Raw genomic sequence first — 25,092 nt, forward strand, 5'->3', positions numbered from 1 at the left:
CTCTCCCTACCTCCTCGGACAGGATACTAAATTCTGAGTGCCCCAGGGGATTCCGTTGCCTAGGCAGGATGTCTGAGATCCTCTGCTCTGTGAGTGGGCAGCTTTCAATAGACAAATCTTTTACACATTCTCAGAGGAGGCTCTAAATCTCTAGATTTCTCTTCACTTTTAGTATGGCTAGTGGCCAATTGTTTAAAGGGGAAAAAAAAGCAAATCAGAGCCCTCTAGGGCATACTTGAAACATTTTATTTGCCTTCCCTTGCCTCAGGCTGGACATCCCTTCCCAGGGTCTCCAAGCAGCAGGCCAGCCCTCCCAACTCAGGTCACTCACCCCACCCCCAACCAGCTGAAAGAGAAGAGAAGCAGTGAGAGGGAGGGGGCCACATGATATAGGACTTTACAGGTCTGGTTGGAAGTTTGAACTTTATTTTAAGCACATCGATGAGTCTTGGAGATGTTTGTTTTAATTTTTTTTTTTTTTTTTAGCCACACTGCATGCGGCATGTGGGATCTTAGTTCCCTGACTAGACCAAGGATTGAACTCATGCCCCCTGCAGTGGAAGCGCAGTCTTAACCACTGGACCACCAGAGAAGTGTTTGTTTTTAATTTTTGTTTTTAATTTTTAATTGAGGAAGAACATATAGAGCACAAATAAATCATAAAGGTGAATTTTCTCAAGCTGAGCACACCCACGTGACTGTGAGCACCCAGATTGAGAATCAGAATATCACCACCCCCAGAAGCCCACCTGCAGTGCCAGCCCAGTCACTGCCCTTCCCCCACCCCACAGGTCACCACTCTCCTGACTTCTAACAGCATAGATAAGTTTTACTTATTCTTGGGATTTTATGTATAAATGGAATCACACAGTATATACTCTTTTGTGTCTGGCTTCTTTCACTCCACATTTTTTTTTTTTTTTTTGGCTGAGTTGGGTCTTCGTTGTGCTCGGGCTTCCTCTAGTTGCTGCGAGTGGGGACTACTCTTCATTGCGGTGCGCGGGCTCCTCATTGCAGAGCACGGGCTCTAGGCATGTGGGTTTCAGTAGTTGTGGCACGCAGGCTCAGTAGTTGTGGCTTGCGGGCTCTAGAGCACAGGCTCAGTAGTTGTGGCACTCAGGCTTAGTCGCTCTGTGGCATGTAGGATCTTCGCGGACCAGGGCTCGAACCCATGTCTCCTGCATTGTCAGGTGGATTCTTAACCACTGCGCCACCAGGGAAGTCCCTTTCACTTAACATTAAGTGAGATTCATCTGTGTTGTCTTTATAGCAATATTTTATTCATTGTCCTTGCTATGTAGTATTCCATTGTGTGAACATATCACAACTTATCCTTCTGTTGACAGACACTTGAGAACTTACTGGTTTGGGCTTTTGTAATAATGCTCCTATAAACAACTGTGTACATGGCTTTTCATGCATGCACGTAAGCATTCCTCTCCAGCATCTACCTAGGTGTGGAAATGCTGGGTCATTGAACAGGCATACGCTTAGCTTTAGCAGGTACTATTTTCCTGAGTGGTTGTACCACTTAGACTTCCACCACTAGAATTCATGAGGGTTTTAGGTAGGCAGTGGCACAATCTGTATCCTAGTCCACCATCTATGCTATCAAATGTTTGTCACACTACTAAGTGAGCAAGTAGACCAGCACATGCCGAAAAGGAGGATAGTTCTGTCTGGGCCTGGCTGAACTCTCCTGAGAGGCATTTTCTTATCACACACTCTCCTGGGACCAAAGACCAGCCATAAACAAGAAAAGATCCCTGTCCCTAAAGAACTCACAGCCTGTATGGAGGTTTTAAAACTGTGCTCCAGGGGATCTTATGGGGTCTGTATTCAGTACACAGACCTGTATTGTCTGGAGGGACCAGGGTACCTGGAGAAATGGAAGTAGAGAAACATGACAACAGTTAGACAGGACTTTGAGGCTTATTCATCTCTAGGCCTAAAGAAGTCCCGGGGATCAATTTGGCCAAAAGCCTGGAGGACAGAGTGTTGTCTGGAGAAGACCAAGTGTGGCGACCTGAGATAAAAACAGGGGTTCTGGAATCAGTGACTCCCAGGCTGTGTACAGGAACAAATCACTCAACCCTGTTGAACCTCAGTGTTCTCATCTGTTAAAAGGGATAATGTGATAGCATTCAACCTAGCAGGACTGTTAGCGATGCTTTTTTTTTTTTTTTTTTTTTTTTTTTTCTTTTAACATCTTTATTGGAGTATAATTGCTTTACAATGGTATGTTAGTTTCAGCTTCACAACAAAATGAATCAGTTATATATATACATATATTCCCATATCTCTTCCCGCTTGCGTCTCCCTCCCTCCCACCCTCCCTATCCCACCCCTCCAGGCGGTCACAAAGCACCGAGCTGATCTCCCTGTGCTATGCGGCTGCTTCCCACTACCTATCTACCTTACGTTTGGTAGTGTATATATGTCCATGCCTCTTTATCGCTTTGTCACCGTTTACACTTCCCCCTCCCCATAGCCTCAAGTCCATTCTCTAGTAAGTCTGTGTCTTTATTCCTGTTTCACCCCTAGGTTTTTCATGACATTTTTTTTTTTTAAATTCCATATATATGTGTTAGCATACGGTATTTGTCTCTCTCTTTCTGACTTACTTCACTCTGTATGACAGACTCTAGGTCTATCCACCTCATTACAAATAGCTCAATTTCGTCTCTTTTTATGGCTGAGTAATATTCCATTGTATATATGTGCCACATCTTCTTTATCCATTCATCCGATGATGGACACTTAGGTTGTTTCCATCTCTGGGCTATTGTAAATAGAGCTGCAATGAACATTTTGGTACATGACTCTTTTTGAATTATGGTTTTCTCAGGGTATATGCCCAGTAGTGGGATTGCTGGGTCATATGGTAGTTCTATTTGTAGCTTTTTAAGGAACCTCCATACTGTTCTCCACAGTGGCTGTATCAATTTACATTCCCACCAACAGTGTAAGAGGGTTCCCTTTTCTCCACACCCTCTCCAGCATTTATTGTTTCTAGATTTTTTGATGATAGCCATTCTGACTGGTGTGAGATGATATCTCATTGTAGTTTTGATTTGCATTTCTCTCATGATTAGTGATGTTGAGCATTCTTTCATGTGTTTGTTGGCAGTCTGTATATCTTCTTTGGAGAAATGTCTATTTAGGTCTTCTGCCCATTTTTGGATTGGGTTGTTTGTTTTTTTGTTATTAAGCTGCATGAGCTGCTTATAAATTTTGGAGATCAATCCTTTGTCAGTTGCTTCATTTGCAAATATTTTCTCCCATTCTGAGGGTTGTCTTTTGGTCTTCTTTATGGTTTCCTTTGCTGCGCAAAAGCTTTTAAGTTTCATTAGGTCCCATTTGTTTACTCTTGTTTTTATTTCCATTACTCTAGGAGGTGGGTCAGAAAGAATCTTGCTGTGATTTATGTCATAGAGTGTTCTGCCTATGTTTTCCTCTAAGAGTTTGATAGTTTCTGGCCTTACATTTAGGTCTTTAATCCATTTAGAGCTTATTTTTGTGTATGGTGTTAGGGAGTGATCTAACTTCATACTTTTACATGTAGCTGTCCAGTTTTCCCAGCACCACTTATTGAATAGGCTGTCCTTTCTCCACGGTACATTTCTGCCTCCTTTGTCAAAGATAAGGTGACCATATGTGCGTGGGTTTATCTCTGGGCTTTCTATCCTGTTCCATTGATCTATCTTTCTGTTTTTGTGCCAGTACCATACCGTTTTGATAACTGTAGCTTTGTAGTATAGTCTGAAGTCTGGGAGCCTGATTCCTCCAGTTCCTTCTTTCGTTCTCAAGATTGCTTTGGCTATTCGGGGTCTTTTGTGTTTCCATACAAATTGCAAAATTTTTTGTTCTAGTTCTGTGAAAAATGCCAGTGGTAGTTTGATAGGGAAGCGATGCTTTTTAAAATAATATTTATTTATTTATTTGGTTGTACTGGGTCTTAGTTGTGGCAGGCAGGCTCCTTAGTTGCAGCATGTGGGCTCCTTAGTTGGGGCATGAGAACTCTTAGTTGCGGCATGCATGTGGGATCTAGTTCCCTGAACTGGGATGGAACCAGGGTCCCCTGCATTGGGAGCATGGAGTCTTATTCACTGCACCACCAGGGAAGTCCCTGGTAGTTATGCTTTGAGCTTTGCACTAGTACCTGGTACATAGGAAGCACTCAAGGCAGATCTTATAAAGTATTTCTGTGTGGCTGGAGGGGGAAGGCATGACAGGCAAGTTTAGAATGTGCACAGTGTTGAATACCATGATGAGTTTGAATAGTTTCTGTAAGGCAGTGAGGAACCAGTGAGGATATGAAAGATGCTGGAGAGTGGGCAGGGAAACTAAATAAGAGGTAACCTGTGGTCAGATCTTCCGACTCAAAGGACAGCTAGTGAAGGGAGAACTTAGAGGCAGGGAAGCTAATTAGGAGAACGTAGCAATATGCACTGTGCATTTTTGCACTTATGACATATTTCATAATAAAATGTCTAAGAAGAGACCAAAATAAATAAAGAGGTGATGAGAACCTCACCTTGGACAGGGAAGTGAGTATGAGGAGGAAGGCGTGGACTCAGGGGTATTTACTAGTGAAGTCAATGGGACGGTGGTTGGTTGCGGGAGTTGAGAGCAGCAAGCCTCCGTCTCATTGCCTGCAGGGCATGAAGTGCGCTGCTTTGGGGTGGCATTCACTTCTCCTGTTGGGCACTTCTGAGTCTCGTAAATTTACTTACCCATCAGGGAGGGATATTGGCCATTAGCAATCTACCGTATTTTCATCTACAAATTTGGAAATGTAAAATAATTGTAATACCCATCGTTAGGAGATGAGCATGCTCAACCACTACTGGTAGAAAAAATGATTTGGTAAAACTGAAAATGTTGCTATTATTTGATCCAATAAATCCACTCTGAAAAACCTACTTTAAGAATCAGACGGGCTTCCCTGGTGGCGCAGTGGTTGAGAGTCTGCCTGCCGATGCAGGGGACACGGGTTCGTGCCCCGGTCCGGGAAGATCCCACATGCCGTGGAGTGGCTGGGCCTGTGAGCCATGGCCGCTGAGCCTGCGCGTCCAGAGCCTGTGCTCCGCAACGGGAGAAGCCACAACAGTGAGAGGCTCGCGTACTGCAAACAAACAAACAAACAAAAAAGAATCAGAAAAGAGGAAAGACTAATGCACAGTGGTGTTCAATAAGGCATAATTTGTAATAGAAAAAGTAAAAAGAAAGAAGCAGCCCTAATGACAATTCACATTAGATTCTACCAAAAGTATAATGACACCATTAAAGTGATGTTTATGAATAATTTTTAGTGACATGAAAAAATACTGATAGAAAAAATAATAGTGAAAAAAGGCTGGATACAGAAATGTATTAACAGTATGGTCTCAATTATGTAAATATACCCATGAATAGAAAAAAGTTGAGAAGGATATGCAGTGAAATGGTGAGAACAATTTATTTCTCAGTGTTAAGAACTGAGTGGTGGGACCTCCCTGGTGGCACAGTGGTTAAGAATCCGCCTGCCAATGCAGGGGACACGGGTTCGAGCCCTGGTCTGGAAAGATCCCACATGCCGCAGAGCAACTAAGCCTGTGCGCGACAACTACTGAGCCTGCGCTCTAGAGCCCGTGAGCCACAACTGCTGGGCCTGTGTGCCACAACTACTGAAGCCCGTGTGCCTAGAGCCCGCGTTCCACAACAAGAGAAGACACCACAATGAGAAGCCCGTGCACCGAAACGAAGAGTAACCCCCGCTCACTATAACTAGAGAAAGCCCGTGCGCAGCCAAAAATATAAATTAATAAATAATTTTTTTTACATCTTTATTGGGGTATAATTGCTTTACAATGGTGTGTTAGTTTCTGCTTTATAACAAAGTGAATCAGTTATACATATACATATGTTCCCATATCTCTTCCCTCTTGCGTCTCCCTCCCTCCCACCCTCCCTATCCCACCTCTCCAGGCGGTCACAAAGCACCAAGCTGATCTCCCTGTGCTATGCGGCTGCTTCCCACTAGCTATCTACCTCACGTTTGGTAGTGTATATATGTCCATGCCTCTCTCGCGCTTTGTCACAGCTCACCCTTCCCCCTCCCCATATCCTCAAGTCCATTCTCTAGTAGGTCTGTGTCTTTATTCCTGTCTTACTCCTAGGTCTTTATGACATTTTTTTTTCTTAAATTCCATATATATGTGTTAGCATACGGTATTTGTCTCTCTCTTTCTGACTTACTTCACTCTGTATGACAGACTCTAGGTCTATCAGTAAATAAATTTAAAGAAAAAAAAAAGGAACTGAGTGGTTTTCCTTTTCTTCCTGATCTTGTTATGTAGTATACAAATTCCTCACCATGAGTTTCCTCACAATCCTCTCAATCATAAACAGTAATGAATTTTAAATAATATAACTCGACTTGTTCATCTCTCCTTCTGGGAGCTCTTGGGCTCTTCAGCCTCCTATGGAGAAAAAGCCTTGCTTATTAGAAAAGTCCCAGCCGTGCCAAATATTTCTCTGGTGCACAGACAGGCTTTCTAAAGTGCCATGACCATTTCAGGCTCCTGTTTACCCAACAAGGATCATATACCTTTAAATTGCTTCCCCTCACTGACTGTCATCTGGCCAGGCCTTGTGTTTATCCTACATTAGAGGAAGGGCATGGCCAGGGCAGATGGCAGGCATCGAGCACTTCTCCCTGCCACCCATCTTCATCCTCCTTGTCACTAGTTAAAGAAAAACAATCCGCTTGGTTTGGACAAGAAACAGCCAGGGCCCCCAGCAATTGCCTTAGGTCTACTGCGTCTATGAATCCTTTAGAAAGTTGTGATAAGAACATCAGAATTCAATTCAGTCACTTGAAACTAAGTTTCTGACTCAGGCAAACATTATGGTAAGTCTCTTAACCTCTCTGAGCCTCAGTTCTCTTGGCTGGAAAATGGAGCTGCTGCAAACTGAGCTCAAATTCAGTGTCTAAGTCACCTGGCCCTGTCTCTGCCTCTTAAATGTTAGTGTCCTTGACCCTGTAGGCCTTAGGTAACTGAAGGATGCTGATGCTTGGTGGCTCTGATCTTTTCCGAGAGGGCCTCTCTTCCCCACCTCAACACACATACACACTCCACCATGAACTAAGCAAGAATGATAAAGAAATAGAAAAGGTGGTGAACTTTTGGAGACTGATTTACTATCTCTATATCTGAAAACCCAACAAACTTAAGAAATCTATATGTTTGAAGCCAGACCTGCCCAGGTCTTCAGTAAGAAAGTTTTGTTTTCGAAAACAGTAGAATGTAGTATATCTCAAACAATGGAATGCCTGGCAATAAAAAGGAAGGCAAACTACTAATAGATGCAACATAGATGAATCTTGAAATCATAATGCTGAGTGAAAGAAGCCAGGCAGGAGAGTACATACTGCATGAGTCCATTGACATGCAATTCTAGAAAATGTAAACTAATGCATGATGACAGAAAGCAGACCAACAGTTCCCTGGACCCAGGTGCAGATGGAAAGATGGATTGCAAAGGAACAGGAGGAATCATAGAGGGGTGATAAAAGAAATTGATGTGGTTCATTGTACATATAGTACGACTCAGAAAGTTGATTTTTTTTTTTTTTTTTTTTTTTTTTGGCTGTGCTGTGTGGCATGCGGGATCTTAGTTTCCCGACCAGGGATTAAACCTGTGCCCCCTGCAATGGAAGCACAGAGTCCTAACCAGGGAATTCCCAGAAAGTTGATTTTTAAAAGAGTAATCATGAGCGCTGGAGAGTGCAGGATGGGGAGTGACTGCTATTAAGTATGGGGGGTTTTCTTTGGGATTATGAAAATGTTCTAAAGTCAGGTTCTGGTGATGGTTGCACAACTCTGTGAATATACTAAAACTACTGAACTGTACACTTTATTTTGAATATTTGAATTTTATTTAATTTATTATTTTATACAGCAGGTTCTTATTAGTTATCTATTTTATACATATTAGTGTATATATGTCAATCCCAATCGCCCAATTCATCCCATCCCCCCCCCCCCCCGCCACTTTCCCTCCTTGGTGTCCATACGTTTTGAACTGTACACTTTAAAGGGGTGAATGTATGGTATATGAATCATACCTCAATAAAGTTGTTAAACAAAAAACAATTATATAGCTATAGTGATAGAAGTCAGAATAGTGGTGACCTCTGGGTGGAGTATTAATTGAAAAGGGACACTACAGAGCCTTCTAGGGTGGTAGAAAATTGGCTTTATCTTGATATGAGTGGTAGTTACAGGGTGTTAAGCCTGAAACAAGTCATCAAGCTATATGCTTGAGATTTGTGCATTTTGCTATATATGTACCTTATGCTTCAATTTTTTCACTTAAATTCACTTTTAAAAATTACATAAAATAACTTTCATTTTTTTAAATGTACAGTTCTGTGAGTTTTGACAAATGCATACAATCATGTAACTATCATGACAATGAAGATGTAAAAGTTTCATCAACTCTAGAATTTCCCCTTGCTCTTTTAAATTCATCCTTTACCCCACCATAAGATCTGGCAACCACTGATCTGTTTTCTGTTCCTGTAATTTGCATTAAAAAAATATTCTATAAAGAAGATAATAGAATATGTAGCCTTTTGGGTCTGGCTTCTTTGAAAATCATTTGCTTTGTTATGCCTGTCAGAAATGTGTCCCCTTTTATTGCTGAATAATGTTTGTATGATGAATGTACCACAGTTTGTTTATCCATTCACTAGATGAGGGACATTTAGATTATTTCCAGTTTTTGGTAATTTTTTTTTTTTTTTTTTTTTTTCTGCGGTACGCGGGCCTCTCACCACTGGGGACCCTCCTGCCGCGGAGCACAGGCTCCGGAAGCGCAGGCTCAGCGGCCATGGCCCACGGGCCCAGCGGCATTGCGATATGTGGGATCCTCCTGGACCGGGGCACGAAGCCGTGTCCCCTGCATATCGGCAGGCGGACTCTCAACCACTGAGCCATCAGGGAAGCCCCAGTTTTTGGTAATTTTGAATAAAGTTGCTATAAACAGCCATGTACAGGTTTTTGTGTGAATATAAGTTTTTTTTTTAATTAATAAAATTAGTTAATTTAGATGTTCATATATTAGGCTTTAAAGAAATCCCCCCCACCACCCCCAAAGAAAAGGGGACTTCCCTGTCAGTCCAGTGGATAAGACTCCATTGGATAAGACTCCATCCTTCCCCTGCAGGGGGCACGGGTTTGATCCCTGGTCAGGGAACTAAGATCCTGTAGGCCATGGCCTAATTAAGGAAGTACTTAAACATAAGGGTTTTTTTTGGCTGCGTTGGGTCTTCGTTGCTTCGCCCAGGCTTTCTCTACTTGCAGTGAGCCGGGGTTACTCTTCGTTGCGGTGCGCGGGCTTCTCATTGCGGTGGCTTCTCTTGTTGTGGAGCACAGGCTCTAGACGCGAGGGCTTCAGTAGTTGCGGCACGCAGGCTCAGTAGTTGTGGCGCACGGGCTTAGTTGCGGCATGTGGGATCTTCCCGGACCAGTGATCGAACCCGTGTCCCCTGAATTGGCAGGTGGATTCTCAACCACTGCGCCAGCAGGGAAGCCCCTGAGCATCTTTTAAAAATGTTTATTAGCTATTCAGATTTTCTGTGTATTGTCTATTCATTCTCTTTGTCTGTTTTTCTATTAAATTATCTTATTTTTCTTACTGGTTTTACAGAGTTCTTCATTTATTTTGAATACTGATTTTTTGTTAAATATGTTGCAACTATTTTATCCCAGTCTTTTGCTTAGAAAAGACAAATAAAGTTTAAAAAAAAAACTTTGGGGGCTTCCCCGGTGGCGCAGTGGTTGAGAGTCCGCCTGCCGATGCAGGGGACACGGGTTCGTGCCCAGGTCCGGGAAGATCCCACATGCCGCTGAGCGGCTAGGCCCGTGAGCCATGGCCGCTGAGCCTGCGCGTCCGGAGCCTGTGCTCCGCAACGGGAGAAGCCACAACAGTGAGAGGCCCGCGTACCGCAAAAACAAAAACAAAAACAAAAACAAAAAAAAACTTTGGGACTTCACTGGTGGCGCAGTGGTTAAGAATCTGCCTGTCAATGCAGGGGACATGGGTTCAAGCCCTGGTTCCTGGTCCGGGAAGATCCCACATGCCGCGGAGCAACTAAGCCCCTGAGCCACAACTACTGAGCCTGTGCTCTAGAGCCCACAAGCTACAACTACTGAGCTCGCATGCCACAACTATTGAAGCCCACGCACCTAGAGCCCATGCTCCGCAACAAGAGAAGCCACCACAACTAGAAGCCCGCGCACCGCAATGAAGAGTAGACCCCGCTCAATACAACTAGAGAAAGCCCCCGTGCAGCAACGAAAACCCAACGCAGCCAAAATTAATTAATTAATATATTTAAAAAACCCTACAGCTAGTGTCAATCTTATTAAAAAAACTTTATGGTATCTTTGTATATAGAAGAGTTTAGAAATTTTAAGTTCTTGTTTTAATTTTCATGCCTGTTTTTGAGACTTTGGGAGGCAGGATAGTTCAGAGTAGCTCAAAGTACTGGGTCTGAAGTCAGAAGTTCCTAGCTTCCAATCCCATCTCCGCTATTTGCTAACAGTAACCAGTGGGCAATGTGGTTGGTGGGAAAGCCCTTTCCGCATGTGTAGAAAAGGGAGAATAATATTTCTCACCCTCATTGTGAGGATTAACTGGATGGAGTGTATAAAATTAGCTCAATAATATTAATAGCTAACAGCTATTAATATTATGAGCATGACATTTTACATTTGGAAAACTGTAGGCCAGAAAGTGGAAGTGACTTGCCCAAAGACACGCGCAAAGGCGACCAGATCTTAACCTGGACGACTCCGGTAGAGCATTGTGCCCTGCCCGCTAGGCCCCGCCCCCTAGGACCTCTGGGCCCAGGCAGCTGCCCTGGCCACAGTTGGAATCCCTGTGTATGAAGAGTGGGCCGTGCACGTGATGGGTGCGCGTGACGCAGAGGAGCAGGACTGAGAAGCAGGATGCGCCGGGATAGGGTAGTAGGTTCGCGCGGAAGGGGCGGGGCAGGTCAGGGGGCGGGGTTTAGTAGGAACCGATCTTGGGGCCGGGCTTCCGCGTGCGTTTGTCTGGAGGGCGAGAGCGCGCGGCGGGGGCGTGCCCAGCGGGAGGGGCGGGGCCAACTGGGGGCGGGGCGGCGCGCGGCCTAACGGCGGCGGTGGTGACGGCGGCAGCAGCGGCGGCGTTGGGGTCGGCGAGCTTGGCTGCTACAGGTTCCCGCAGCGGCGCCCGCGAGGGACCCGGGCCGCCGGTGGAGGAGGAGGTGCGGGGCGGCGGCGCTTGGCGATGGTGGGCGTCCCCGGAGCGGCCGCCTTCCAGCGTAAGCGGGGCGGGAAGGCGGGCGGCTGAGGGGGGCGTGTAAAGGCCTGCGGCTCCACAGGCGCGAGCTCCCGAGAGGCACCCGGCACGAGGCCAGGGTGGTAAACTGAGGCCCCAAGAAAGGCGGCGGATCCAAGGTCACGCGGCGGGCCGGGCCTTCCCGGGCTCCTGCGGCCGCCAGAGCTCTTCCTGCAGCGCTCGAGGGCTCGGAGCTCATGGCGTGCGCGAGTCTGTCGGGACCGCGGCCTCGGAGCCCCGGCCGGGCCGGTGTCCATCTAACTTGCCCGCGGACAAGAATTGTTTTGTTCTCCCTGTGCCGGGGCCACTAAGTCCGGCCCTGGAGAAATATTCCACACGCCCAATTTCGACGGATGTGTGGCGGATGGTGGAGGAGGCGAGGATGGCCCCTTTGAGGGGCCTTTTGAGTGCAGGCTCAGGGGTCTGACTGCCTTGGTTCACCGTCCGGCTCTTCTACTTACAGGCTGTGACCTTGGGTCTCTCCGAGCCTCAGTTACCTCTTCTGCAAAATGAGGGTGTGAAGAGCATCTCCAACCCCTCCCCACCCTGGTTCTGGGTTTTGTGAGGCCCGTTAGGAGGCTTGACACGGACTCTGGCACATACACAAGCGTGAAAACTGTCATTATTGTAGTCGCTGATAAACCTTAACCAGGGTGAACCTCACTCGAAAAAACTCGAAATTGGGCTCTGGTTGTGTGTGTGTTCGAGATTTTAATTTTGTCTTAGATTAGTCCTGCTTTATGATCCAATTGTTTTTCTTACCCACATTTCTCCTTTTCAGCATTTATCTACTGTTCCGCCTAGAATTGTGAGATCCTTGGAAGAGGGGTGGGTCTCTTAATAATAACATTAAAATTTTAATTGTTTTTTGTTACAATAGTCATAATAGCCAATATTTTTTGAGCAGCAGGCATTTTGCATTCTATTCATTTAATATTTATTAAATCATCTATTAAGTAAAAAGTACCATTTTGGCCCTGGGAATATAGCATCAAACTAGATAGACCAAACTCAAGCTTTGAGTTTAGTTGGGGGGAGGGGAGAGAGACCTTAAATGAGGAAACAGATAAAACCATTTTGCATGTTTTCTCTCATTTAACTCTGGTAATGTAATTAAGAGTTAAGTATTTGCATATGCCCATTTTGCAGAGGATGAAACTGAGGAACAGGAGCTTCCACACATAAAGGGGAGGCTTTACACAGCCTCTCTTCTTTGTTTGATGGCCCTTAAATATTGGATTGAAGAAATGCAAAGTAGGTGCACCCAGCTAATGCTTCCTCATGGTCAAGTTTGCAGTTGCTGTTTTTAATGGTTTGATCCATTCCTCTTGGAGCTTATAACTAAAGAGAGGCAGACAGAGGTGACCCTTAGGTCTGACAAAGGTACACTATCTCTGTATACTGAAAGGACCTTTTATCTGAAGTTAAATTTTTTATGCCCAAATCTCTTTTATGCAGTTTTCAGTTTAAAATAAACCCTAAAGTCCAATTTTTTGGTTCTGTTATGTAACTAAGGTTTGTTTATTCGTTAATTTATAGTGTTCCTAAGAGAATTCTTTATTATATTCCTAAGCAATGTACTCAGTATGCTTTTTCTTTTAATTTGGAAGTAATAGTAAGTTGCATTAAAATGTTGAGAGCATTTTTAAAAATGACGTTCTCATGATACAGTTAGATTCAGCATTGACCATCTGCTAAGCACCAGGCCCTGTGCTGATGTAGGGCTTCCATAGATGAGTAAGAGCAGACTCTTGCCTCTGGAAGCTTACCTATAGTCTTGATTGGCTGATGTTTTTAACTGAAACTAGGTAGAGAGAATGCAGGAGCTCAGAGTCCCTTGGGGAAATAGTCTAGAGTAGGGCCTCAGATGTTTTTAGTGTTCTTTATATCAGTAAATATGGTTGAGTATGCACACACATTTATGTGAATGTTTGTTTTAAATTACAGTGTAGGCTGTATTATGTATATTTTATAATGTGCAAAAATAGACATTTTACAAAAGGATGAGCTAAAACATATATAAGTAGAAGTTACAGTATTGTCTTTCTACACCCAAGTGTGTGAATGGTAACAATGCCCCCTATGGTGGAGACCGTTGATCTTGTAGTCAGACCTTCCCCTCAACCCATGATGTCTGTTGAAATTCAGTTCTGGAGTTGTGCCTAGGTTGAAATCTTGGGGTCCAATCCTTACTAGCTTTGAGACCTTCAGCACTGCCTATCCTTTCTGTGCACTTTATTTTCCTCATCTGTAAAATCGAAATGATGAGAGTTCCTATCATCTCATTTGCAGTTTTATTGTGAAGATTGATAATATGTACATATTGGTATAATGTATATCTTAATATATGTAAAGTACTTACACTGGGCTTGACACACTAGTTTGGGTGCTGTTAGTGGCTGAGGATACAAAGACGACTTGGAATCTCACAATTTAGTAGGGGTCCTGCACAAGTACATGGGTAATGATAAAGTGCTTTAAGTTTTCAAAGGCTTTTGGGAATGTAGAGTAGGCACAACTAAGTGTTCTTCAAGGGTCCAAGTAAGGTTCAGGTAAGGAGGTGACATTTGAACCAGGCCTAAGAAGGAGAAGGGATTTTTCCAGAAGGATGAGGCTTGAACCTTATTGGCTGAGGGTATAGAGTGGAAACTGGGAGGCTCTTGAGGGCTTGGTGAGTAGTTCTCCAGATCTGGACCTGCAGGGAACCTGACTGAAGCTTGTATACCTTGTTAATAGATAAGTGATTTCGGGCTGGAGTTGTTCCTAGCGGTTGTGACGGCAAGGAAGCCTGTTCTAGAACTTTTCATTTTCAAAGCACAACAGCTCTTTCGTCTCTGGTGGCACTCATTCTGCCTTCTTAAGTTATCTAAGAATGTAAACCCCTAAATATAAGCTCCTTGAGGGTTATAATAGTATCTACATTTTTGTGGTTTTATTTTGCCTAGCAAGGTAAGTGCGAAGTCCATAAATGTGGAGAAAGGTATGTAAATCCTTGAACCTACAAAGAATTCTGAACAGTTACAAGTGGAATGATAAGTGACCATACTCATTAATGAAAAGCTCACAAATATTTTACGGTAGATAAGCATCACTATTCAAAAGGGGTGAGAACTGTCATGTTCAGTAACTCTCTCTTTATCTGGCACTTACCCATTAGAATGAAAGAAGAGATGAGAAAGTGCACCAGAAAGACTTCTCTGAGGTTGAATTAGATGCCTTCTATTTGTTCCTCTAGGTCTACTCTCCGTCCTTTCCCACCCTGGGAAGCTGACTTACTTAGACTACATCAACTAGTTTCCTTCCCACCTGAGGTTATGGAATTGAATTACCCTGCTCCCTTCCTATGGATGTTGTCTCTGACTAGCTGTGTCCCTTGATTGAAGATTGCTGTTCTAAAGGTGGTTCTCTCTACGTGCATGATTGCTCCTTCTAGGTTTGGAAAGTGTGTCTTTACTTTGTTCCTCAGGCTTAGAGGTACTGTCACTAGTCTCAGGGTACTTAACCGAGCCCAACTCATAGCAGATTTAAAGCAACAAATGCACTTGGAGAGGAGAGAGGCTACCCCAGGTAAGGATACTACCCCCAATGAGAGGGTCTCATCCTTTCCTGTGGTCATTACCTGCTGTGCCACATTGATGTATTCAGTCATTTTCCTCCCAAACTATTGGATATGAAAAAAAATGGAATAAGATTAAAAACACCCATAATCTGTGACCACACAATCAAGACTAGTTAAATTGGAGTTAGTAGCCTGTTTAAAAAGGCAGGGATGTACATGAGGTAGGTTGTTTGGCATAATGGAAAAAGCAGAATTTGGAGGCAGACTTTGAGTTTGAGGCCCCGTTCTACTGGGAAGTTATTCAACCTCTGAGACTCAGTTGTTTGCTTGTTTAATCTGTAAATGAGGATAACTCCTGCCTAATAATAATAGTAATAATAACTAATATTGAATGTTTATTTTGGGACAGATACCATGCCAAACTTATACTCACCTTTTGCCTTTTAATCCTTTGCTCTTTTAGTTAGATTATATATCCTTATTTTACAAATTATATAGATTAGGAAATTGACTCAGATGTCATAGAGCTAATAAATGACCAAGCCCAGATTAAAATCTAGATCTTTTGTGACTGCAGAGCCAGAGTTATTAACATTAAGGTAGCTGCTGAAAGCTTTTAGACAGGAAGAGTGGTTTATTTATTTATTTGTTTTTAATTATTAGGGTTTTCCTTTAAGGGACATTTATTAGTTTTTAGGATGGATTTTTATTTATTTATTTGGCTGCGTCAGGTCTTAGTTGCAGCGCACAGGATCTTTCATTGCTGCGTGCAGGCTTCTCTCTAGTTGTGGTGCGCAGGCTCTAGAGTGCATGGGCTCAGTAGTTGCGGCGCGTGGGCTTAGTTGCCCCGCTGCATGTGGGATATTAGTTCCCTAACCAGGGATTGAACCCATGTCCCCTGCATTGGATGGCAGATTCTTAACCACTGGACCACCAAGGAAGTCCCAGGAAGGGTGGTTTATATGATAGTATACTGAATGTAGCACTAGGATAAAGATGAATTAATTCACTAAGTTCATACTTCCTCCGGGGTAAGGAAAGCAGGAGGAAAGAGGTGGGGAAGTAAGATTTCTCACCTGCCAGTTTTAGCTTCAATCCTTAGGTTTTTTTAAATTATTTTATTAATTTAAAATTTTTTTTTTTTTTGGCTGCGTTGGGTCTTCGTTGCTGTGCACGCAGGCTTTCTCTGGTTGTGGCGAGTGGAGGCTACTCTTCGTTGTGGAGCACGGGCTCTAGGTGTGTGGGCTTCAGTAGTTGTGGCACGCAGGCTCAGTAGTTGTGGCTCACAGGCTCTAGAGCGCAGGCTCAGTAGTTGCGGCACAGGGGCTTAGTTGCTCCGCGGCATGTGGGATCTTCCCAGACCAGGGCTCAAACCTGTGTCCCCTGCATTGGCAGGCGGATTCTTAACCACTGCGCTACCAGGGAAGCCCAATCCTTAGTTTTAGAGTATTGTTTTGAACCTCATTATAGAAAATGATCACTCAGTTGTAAAGATTTACTTAAAATCGCTGTAAGTTTGAAGGCTGAGAGAGAATCTCTGCTCTAGTTATAGTTTCTGCTTGAGTAGGATTAGGGCCTACTAGCACTGTATTGACTGGCCCCATGTGCAATATGAGCTAGTACAGCCTGTCTCTGGGTTTTATTATGGCTGGTTAAGTAGCTTTTGCTTCTGTCTCTGGTTTCTCTCTCTGGCCCCTCAAAGGCCTTGAGGCTATCTGAAATTATAGGAGCTGGGGTATCATAAATTAAACTTGTAAAATGAGTCTGTAGCAGATATGTCAACTGAATCTGACTTTAAGTCCAGTTTAATTCTTTAAAAAAAAGTTTTTGCTAGATTTTCTGCTGGGCACTTTTCATGTATGCTATCTCATGTAATTCTTAGAACATCCTTGAGAGGGAGTTAGTATCTCTGTTTTACAAACGAAGAAATAAGGCTCAGAGAAGTTAAATAAATTCCCCTAGGTCACACAGTTAATCAGCAGCAGATAACACTATTCCCACTTAGTTCAGTCCTGATATTGAATTCATTGAGATCTGAGTCCAAAACCCACTATTTTTTACTTTCTATCACGTGGCTCCTTGTTTTTACCAGGTAAGCTAGAGGTTTTTAGACATGTGTTCCCGAGGATACCAGTGCTCCCTGAATATACTTGATTTCCCATCAGTTTTCTTCAACAACTTTCTTTCCCTAACATCTAAAATATTCTGTGGATGGATATGATTTAAAGATTGCTGTATTAGATCTGGGTCTTGTTTAGAGGTATCCTGAATTGGCCTTAGTGATGAATTAAAAACAAAAAACAAAAAGGCAGCAGAAACTCTCAGCATATTTTACCAATTCATTCCATATGTTTCCTGATTTTAGCAGTGAAGCAGATGATGGCAATGAACATCAAAAGCCCAAGAAATGTCCATGCTAATTTTACGTGGCCCTGTGAGGAGCTGTCAAATATGGATCATCAAATATAGTATATGGACTATGCAGTGAACCTTTACTTTGGAATGTGGCTCTTTAAAATGTGATTCTACCCCTCTATTTTGTATTGCTGTAATTAAATGCAGAAATCAAAGTAAAATTCAGAGTAACTCAGAGCTAGGTAACCTTCTGTCTGAATTGATAGCTTTGGAGTTGGCTAGACCTTTCAATTAAATTAGCTGATGGCAACAAATATGTAATCTGACCTCTCGACCAACTCAAGTGAAATGTTAATACCAGGCATAGCACAGCTCCCTTGACACACTACTTTGACCTTTTCCTCTCCTACAGATGTTTCCCTTATTCCTTTGTTAACTTAGCCATCTTCATGCAGAGGTCCTGCCTGCTTTTAATTTTTCAAAGCCACATGAGAACAGACATTGAAATAGCACAGATTTATTCATTTTTACCTTATATCCCTAGAGCTACACTAATCAAAATCACCAATTCCTCTAATTCACATATAGTTTTTAGCTAGTTTACTGTCTGCTTACCACTATCCAACCTCTCCCCCTCCCCAACCCCCCGTAAAAGCTAAAATACTAGTGATTTTTTTCTTTTTTGGCTGCCTTGGGTCTTTGTTGCTGCGCGCAGGCTTTCTCTAGTTGCGGCGAGCGGGGGCTACTCTTGGTTGCAGTGTGGGCTTCTCACTGCAGTGGCTTCTCCTGTTGCAGAGCATGGGCTCTAGGCATGTGAGCTTCAGTAGTTGCAGCACGTGGGCTCAGTAGTTGTGGCTCACAGGCTCCAGAGTGCAAGGTCAGTTGTGGCGCATGGGCTTAGTTGCTCCGCGGCATGTGGGATCTTCCTGGACCAGGGATCGAACCCGTGTCCCCTGCATTGGCAGGCGGATTCTTAACCACTGTGCCACCAGGGAAGTCCACTAGTGGACTTTTATCCACCAAAAATATGGCAGGATTTTTTTTGTCCTTAATATTGAGAAAGTGTGATTCATTTTGTTTCCCTCTTGAGACGTGGAGTCAGCTTCACAGGGAGGAGGCAGGCAGAAGCAAGTTCTCTTTATGGCCGAGATTAAAGGTAGAGGTGGCTTAGGAGAGGCAAGTTCTGAGTGGTGAAGGAGAGGTAGGGGACGAGGTGATGATGGTCTTAGCTCCCCTGGCATTCATCCAATAGCTGCCTGGAGCTGCTGGGAACTCAGGAGCTATAGTTTTCATAAGCTCCTCCTTAATTTTCCCTTGATGGGTTGGTCTGCCTCAGTGGTTTAAACTATCCTGTCATCTCTTCTTAAATATATTACACCATACTGTGTTAGAAAAACACAAACATATTCAAGGGTGGTGATCACATTATTTCAAAAACCACTTTTTTTTTTTTACTCCTTTTTCTTTTTTTTTCCAAACTTTGTATTTTGACATAATTTCAAACTTAGGAAAAAGTTGCAAGAATGTTATTAAAATTCCTGTATGCCATTCACCTTGATTCCCCAAATGTCAGCATTTTACTATATTTTCTATATTCTTTTTATACATGCATATTATTTTTTGGAACTGTATTTTAGAGTAAGTTACAAATGTGATACTTCCTTTTTTTTTTTTTTTTGGTGATACTTCTTTACCATAAATAAGGTAATGTATATTTCCAATAAACTAGGACATTCTCTTACGTAACCACAGCAATATACTTACCAAAATCAGGAAATACAGATTTGATACAATATTATTATCTAATATACGGACTTTATTCAAATTTTGCCATTTGTTCCAATAATGTTCTTTTTAAAAAATTTTATTTATGTATTTATATTTTATTTTTGGCTGTGTTGGGTCTTCGTTGTGGCGAGCGGGGTCTACTCTTTGTTGCAGTGTCTGGGCTTCTCACTGCAGTGGCTTCTCTTGTTGTGGAGAACGGGCTCTAGGCGCACAGGCTTCAGTAGTTGTGGCATGCAGGCTCAGGAGTTATGGCTCACGAGCTTAGTTGCTCCGCGGCATGTGGGATCTTCCCGGACCAAGGCTCGAACCCGTGTCCGCTGCATTGGCAGGAGAATTCTTAACCTCTTAACCACTGCGCCGCCAGGGAAGTCCCTTCATCAAACTTTTATCCATTGGTGGTAGCATTTATTGATGATGTTTGCCTGAGTCAGTTATTACTCTGATAGTTGTGCTGTGATTTTCTATGAGTTATTCTTTGCTTTTTAATTAATATTCTACTGCAGAGCATTTTCTAACCCTTATTTGTATGTATTGGGTTGGCCAAAAATTGCCTTCGGTTTTTAAGTAAAAATAAAAGATACATTTTGCATTTTCACTAAGAACTTTATTTATTTATTTATTTTGTGGCACGCGGGCCTCTCACTGTTGTGGCCTCTCCCCTTGCGGAGCACAGGCTCCGGACGCGCAGGCTTAGCGGCCGTGGCTCACGGGCCCAGACGCTCTGCGGCATGTGGGATCTTCCCGGACCGGGGCACGAACCCGTGTCCCCTGCATCGGCAGGCGGACTCTCAACCACTGCGCCACCAGGGAAGCCCCCATTAAGAGAATTTTGTAAAGATCAAAAGAAATGGAAATCTGATGGTGCAATGTCTGGTGAATACAGCGGATGAATCAGAACTTCCCAGCCAAGCTGTAACAGTTTTTGCCTGGCCATCAAAGAAACATGCAGTCTTGCATTATCTCGATGGAAGATTATGTGTTTTCTGTTGACTCATTCTGGACGCTTGTTGTTGAGTTACGCTTTCAGTTTTTCTAATTGGGAGCAGTACTTGTTGGAATTAATCATTTGGTTTTTGAGAAGGAGCTCATAACGGAGAACTCCCTTCCAATCCCACTATATACACAACATCACCTTCTTTGGATGAAGACTGGCCTTTGGTGTGGTTGGTGGTGGTTCATTTTGCTTGCCCCACGGTCTCTTCCGTTCCACATTATTGTACTCTATCCACTTTTCATTGCCTGTCACAATTTTGTTTTAAAAACGGAACGTTTTCATTACGTTTCAGTAGAGAATCGCATGCAGAAATAAGGTCAAGGTTTTTTTCATTTAACTTATCTGGAACCCACACATCAAAGTGATGAACATAACCAAGCTGGTGGAAATGATTTTCAATGCTTGATATGGATATTTGGGTATGTCAGCTGTCTCCCGCGTCATATAACATTGATTGTTTTCAATTAATGTCTCGATTTGATCGCTATCAACTTCATCTGGCCTACCCGACCGTGGAGCATCCTCCAGCGAGAAATCTCCAGTACAAAACTTTGCAAACCACTTTTGACGCATTCGATCAGTCGCAGCACCTTCGCCATACATTGCACAAATCATTTTTTGCATTTCGGTTGCATTTTTTACCTTTCTTGAAATAATACAGCATAATATGCCAAAAATGTTGCTTTTTTCTTCCACCTTCAATATTAAAATGGCTACACAAAAATTCACCAACTTTGATAAGTTTTTTTTAAATACATACTGATATGACAGCTGTCACATACAGTCTAACAAATTGTTTGGAATGAAGTTAAAGACAGCTAAGTGCTACTAGACCCATCTTACGGAAAAAACTGAATGAACCTTTTTGCCAACTCAATGTGGATTCTTATTTTATGTAGCAGGTTATAATCTGTTACCATCATTATTTATTGTGTTTTTCACATTGTCCCAGATTTGGCAGTGGGAACCCCTTCAAGCTAGCTTTTGACAAGTTCCCAACATTCTTGGACTACTTCCTTACTTTTTGGCGCAAAAGAGATATTCCAGGCTTATCCTCCTACCTGAGGGTATATGGTCAATGTATTGTGTATAGAAGTTACTTTGGGGTAGCTCCTCAATGATTTAAGATGTAATTCAACCTACAGAAATTTGATGTATACTTTTTTTTTTAGGCCATTCGGTGCCTTGCGGTACTTTAGTTCTTTGACAAGGGATTGAACCTGGGCCACGGCAGTGAAAGCGCTGAGTCCTAACCACTGGACTGCCAGGGAATTCCCAATAAATCTCAGTATTTCTGTTCACCTTTTGGAAGCGCATTTGATTGACTCTCAGCCATGGAGTGTCTTCCTTACCCTGGGTGAATAGTTTTTAAATTTTATATGGTTGTAGTAATTTGCAGCTGTTGGTTTGCTGGTTTTGGCACATAGTGAAAATTTTCCTTTTTTTTTTTTTCTTGTGAAAAAGGCAGAGTGATTTGCTACTGAGTGGTTTGCCTTTCAAACTCCAGAGAAGGAATTTGAGTGTTGCTTATTTCTCATTTATTTGTAGGTGAGAACTATAGGTTTCCCTTTTGGGGGTTTTGGAACAGGGAGAACAGGAGGAATGAAGTAGGGGATGATGAATGAAAGTCAAATAATGGTGACTACCAGAGTGAGCACTGTCAAAATAATACTGATTCCTTAGAAAAGAGAAGTACCCCGTCTTTTGATGTTACCAATGAGCTTCTCCCAATACTGACTGAAAAAAAAGAATGGTTTCTTTGAAAGCATGGCATCCCTGTAAGACCTCCACAGAGAGGTTTAACCTAGCAGTTGTTAGGTGGTTTAGATAAAATTTCTTAAGCGAATACTGAACCAAATTGAGCATAAATATTGTGATAATTAAGTATTCCTTTTTTTCCCCAGATGTGTAAGTGGAGTAGTTTCTTTTTTCTTTCTCTTTCCCAAAAGATCCCTCGTGCTCCTTTCCCCTCATTTAGCAGCCCCTGGTGACTAGTATACTGGTTTTTGTCCCTCTAGTGGTTTCTCTCTCTCTCTCTCTCTCTCTCTCTCTCTCTCTCTCTCTCTCTCTCTGTTCCATGTCATGTAAATGACACCATACAATATATAGCCTTTGTATCTGATATCTTTCACTTACTCTAATTGTTTTGAGAATTGTTCATGTTGTATCTGTAGTAACCTTTTATTGCTGAGTAGCATTTCACTTTGTGGATGTACCATGATATTTTTTAAAAATTAATTAATTAAATTTATTTTATTTTGGCTGCGTTGGGTCTTCGTTGCGGTGCACGGGCTTCTTATTGTAGTAGCTTCTCTTGTTGCGGAGCACGGGCTGTAGGCACGCGGGCTTCAGTAGTTGTGGCACATGGGCTCTAGAGCGCAGGCTCGGTAGTTGTGACTCATGGGCTTAGTTGCTCCACGGCATACGGGATCTTCCTGGACCAGGGCTCGCACCCATGTCCCCTGCATTGGCAGGTGGATTCCTAACCACTGCACCACCAGGGAAGCTCTTTACCATGATTTTTTAAAAATCTGTCTACCAGTTAGTGGACATTTGGGTTGTTTCCTTTCCTGTTTGATGATTTTGAATGAAACTCTAAATATTTATGCACAGGTCTTTTGTGGACATATGTCTTTATTTCTCTTGGGTAAAGAGGAGTGGGATTGCTGGGTTCTATGGTAATTTCATGTTTAAGTTTATAAGAAACCCTCAGAGTGTTTTTCAGAATGGCTGCACCCTACCATTTTGCATTTCTAAACAGTAATGTATGAGAGTTCCATTTGCTTGTTGGATGTTTCATTTTGTTTTGTTTTAGAATTAGGTGTTAAGGAAACAGTATATCTGGGTGAAATCAATTTTGGTTGTCTAGTTGCTACTTATGAAACACATATTCTCTGTTTTATAATGTAGAGTCTCACACAGTTTGTCTTCTATTAGAGTCAGCATGTTCATTTTTTTTTAAATTAATTTATTTTTGGCTGCATTTGGTCTTCGTTGCTGCGGGTGGGCTTTCTCTAGTTGGCGTGAGCAGGGGCTACTCTTTGTTGTGGTGCGCGGACATCTCATTGCAGTAGCTTCTCTTGTTGTGGAGCATGGGCTCTAGGTGCACGGGATCAGTAGTTGTGGCTCGTGGGCTCTAGAGCGCAGGCTCAGTAGTTGTGGCGCTTAGTTGTGGGCTTAGTTGCTCCGCAGCATGTGGAATCTTCCTGGACCAGGGCTCGAACCTGTGTCCCCTGCATTGGCAGGCAGATTCTTAACCACTGCACCACCAGGGAAGTCCTGGTCATTTCTTATTTATATATCATTAACAGAAATAATATCAACCAACTATATTTCAGAACAATTTTCACACATTATCTAATTTTTACAGCAATCAAGTGAGGTAGGTAGTAGTATTCTCATCCTCTTATTTCATATAAGGTTCAGAAGTCAGGTGGTTTGCTCACTGTCACACAGCTAGAATGCAGGGGTGTGGGTTTTTGAGAGTTGGATATGTGAGGGGACATTCTGTTTCTCTTTAGTTAGAAGTGTAGCAAGTGAAGACATGGGTGCTTCCCAGTGTTTCCTTCTACCTTCAGCTCAGAAGCAGTGCAGCTTTGGACAATTCATATTTGGATTTTGAGTGTCTTATCATCTGTGAAATGGGGATAGCCATACCGTCTCTGTCTACCTGACAGGTAATCACCTGACAAGATGAGAATCAATTGAGGGACTGTAAAAGCATGTTCTGGACACTATTTGTTATTACATGAGTGATTTTGTAATGCATGAATATATTTTAGAAACTTAAACAATACAGATAAAGTAAAAATCCCCTTCCTAGTCTCAGTGAAGCTGTTCATTTAACAACTGTATTGTGATGCTGTTAGGTACAGGGATGGTGCTAACTGCTGTGGGGCTGCCAAGGTGGTTTAGATTCAGTCCCAGTCCTCAGATATCTTCCAGCTTGTCTTTCCTTCTTTGTCCTAAAACTTTGTTGATTGCTCTTGTAATGAAAGCTTTGACAACTGGATTTTAATTAAGTTTGGACAATGATTGTCCATCTTTTCCCCTTGTAATTGATGCTGTTGGGGAGAGTTGTACTGGGAAATAGTGAAGCAAAGATTCTGGTTCAATCGATGGAGGCAGTGAATTTCTTGGGAAGGAGATGGGATGCCAAACATGCCTCACAGCCACTGAGCACATAGCTGTAGCTGTGGACATCAACACTTGGCTTGCTGTGAGCTTTCTATAGGTCTCTAAATAGTACATGCTAATTTTGTGGCTGTTGGATTCTGAGGAGTGATTTGGTAAATAAGGAGAGTTTCCATTAAAACCATAGTTTTTAAATAGTAATTTGAAATCCTAAAATCAGTTCCTGATTATTTTTACATGAATGTTCCTTTTTTTGGTGTATTGTTTTAGTTTACTTGCCATTTCCACTTGGGTCTCTTTGTTCTCTTTACTTTGGTAATTGAGTTCAATGAATCATTTTTTTGAGGGACCTAATATTTGTATTCTACTGGAAAGAAGACAAACAGCTAATTATACTAGAAGGTGGACTATTAATGAATTATCATTACAGTGACTAAAAGTCATTGATTTTCTAAGATACTTTTGATTTCAAATACTCATTTACTTTTACAAATATTTATTGAGCCCTTAGTACTGGATTCTGGGGAATATAAAGAGAATTCTAAGGCACTGGAGAAATTTAAAAGTCGTTCAGTGGTGGAGGGAGGAGCAGATTGATGTTTGAGTACCGAATGGTAAGCAGTAATAATAGCATGATAAGAACCATCAAGGAAAAAAAAAAAAAAAAGAACCATCAAGGATAGGCATCTGACCTAATGCATGTGCATGTATGTATGTATGTATTTCAAAAAAGGCTTCATAAAGAAGATGATGCCTGTCTTGAACCAAGTCTGTTTTTCTTTCCAACAACTTTTATTTATTTATTTATTTATGGCTGTGTTGGGTCTTCGTTTCTGTGCCAGGGCTTTCTCTCTAGTTGCGGCGAGCGGGGGCCCCTTTTCATCGC

At 42.6% G+C, this 25,092-nt stretch overlaps 1 protein-coding gene across 4 annotated transcripts in view; it reads left to right on the forward strand.

Annotated features, from left to right (window-relative positions):
• Positions 1-11,190: 11,190 nt before the first annotated feature.
• Positions 11,191-25,092, forward strand: part of CBFA2T2 (CBFA2/RUNX1 partner transcriptional co-repressor 2) — a 169,425-nt gene continuing 155,523 nt past the window's right edge. For all 4 annotated transcript variants that reach the window (XM_019950876.3, XM_019950877.3, XM_073792869.1 and 1 more), the window contains exon 1: positions 11,191-11,359. In XM_019950876.3, coding sequence (XP_019806435.1) covers positions 11,326-11,359 — 34 coding nt within the window. In that variant the 5' untranslated portion in view covers positions 11,191-11,325. The remainder of the gene's footprint in view (positions 11,360-25,092) is intronic.

This window comes from Tursiops truncatus, chromosome 15, assembly GCF_011762595.2.
Source record: "Tursiops truncatus isolate mTurTru1 chromosome 15, mTurTru1.mat.Y, whole genome shotgun sequence".
NCBI lineage: Eukaryota > Metazoa > Chordata > Mammalia > Artiodactyla > Delphinidae > Tursiops > Tursiops truncatus.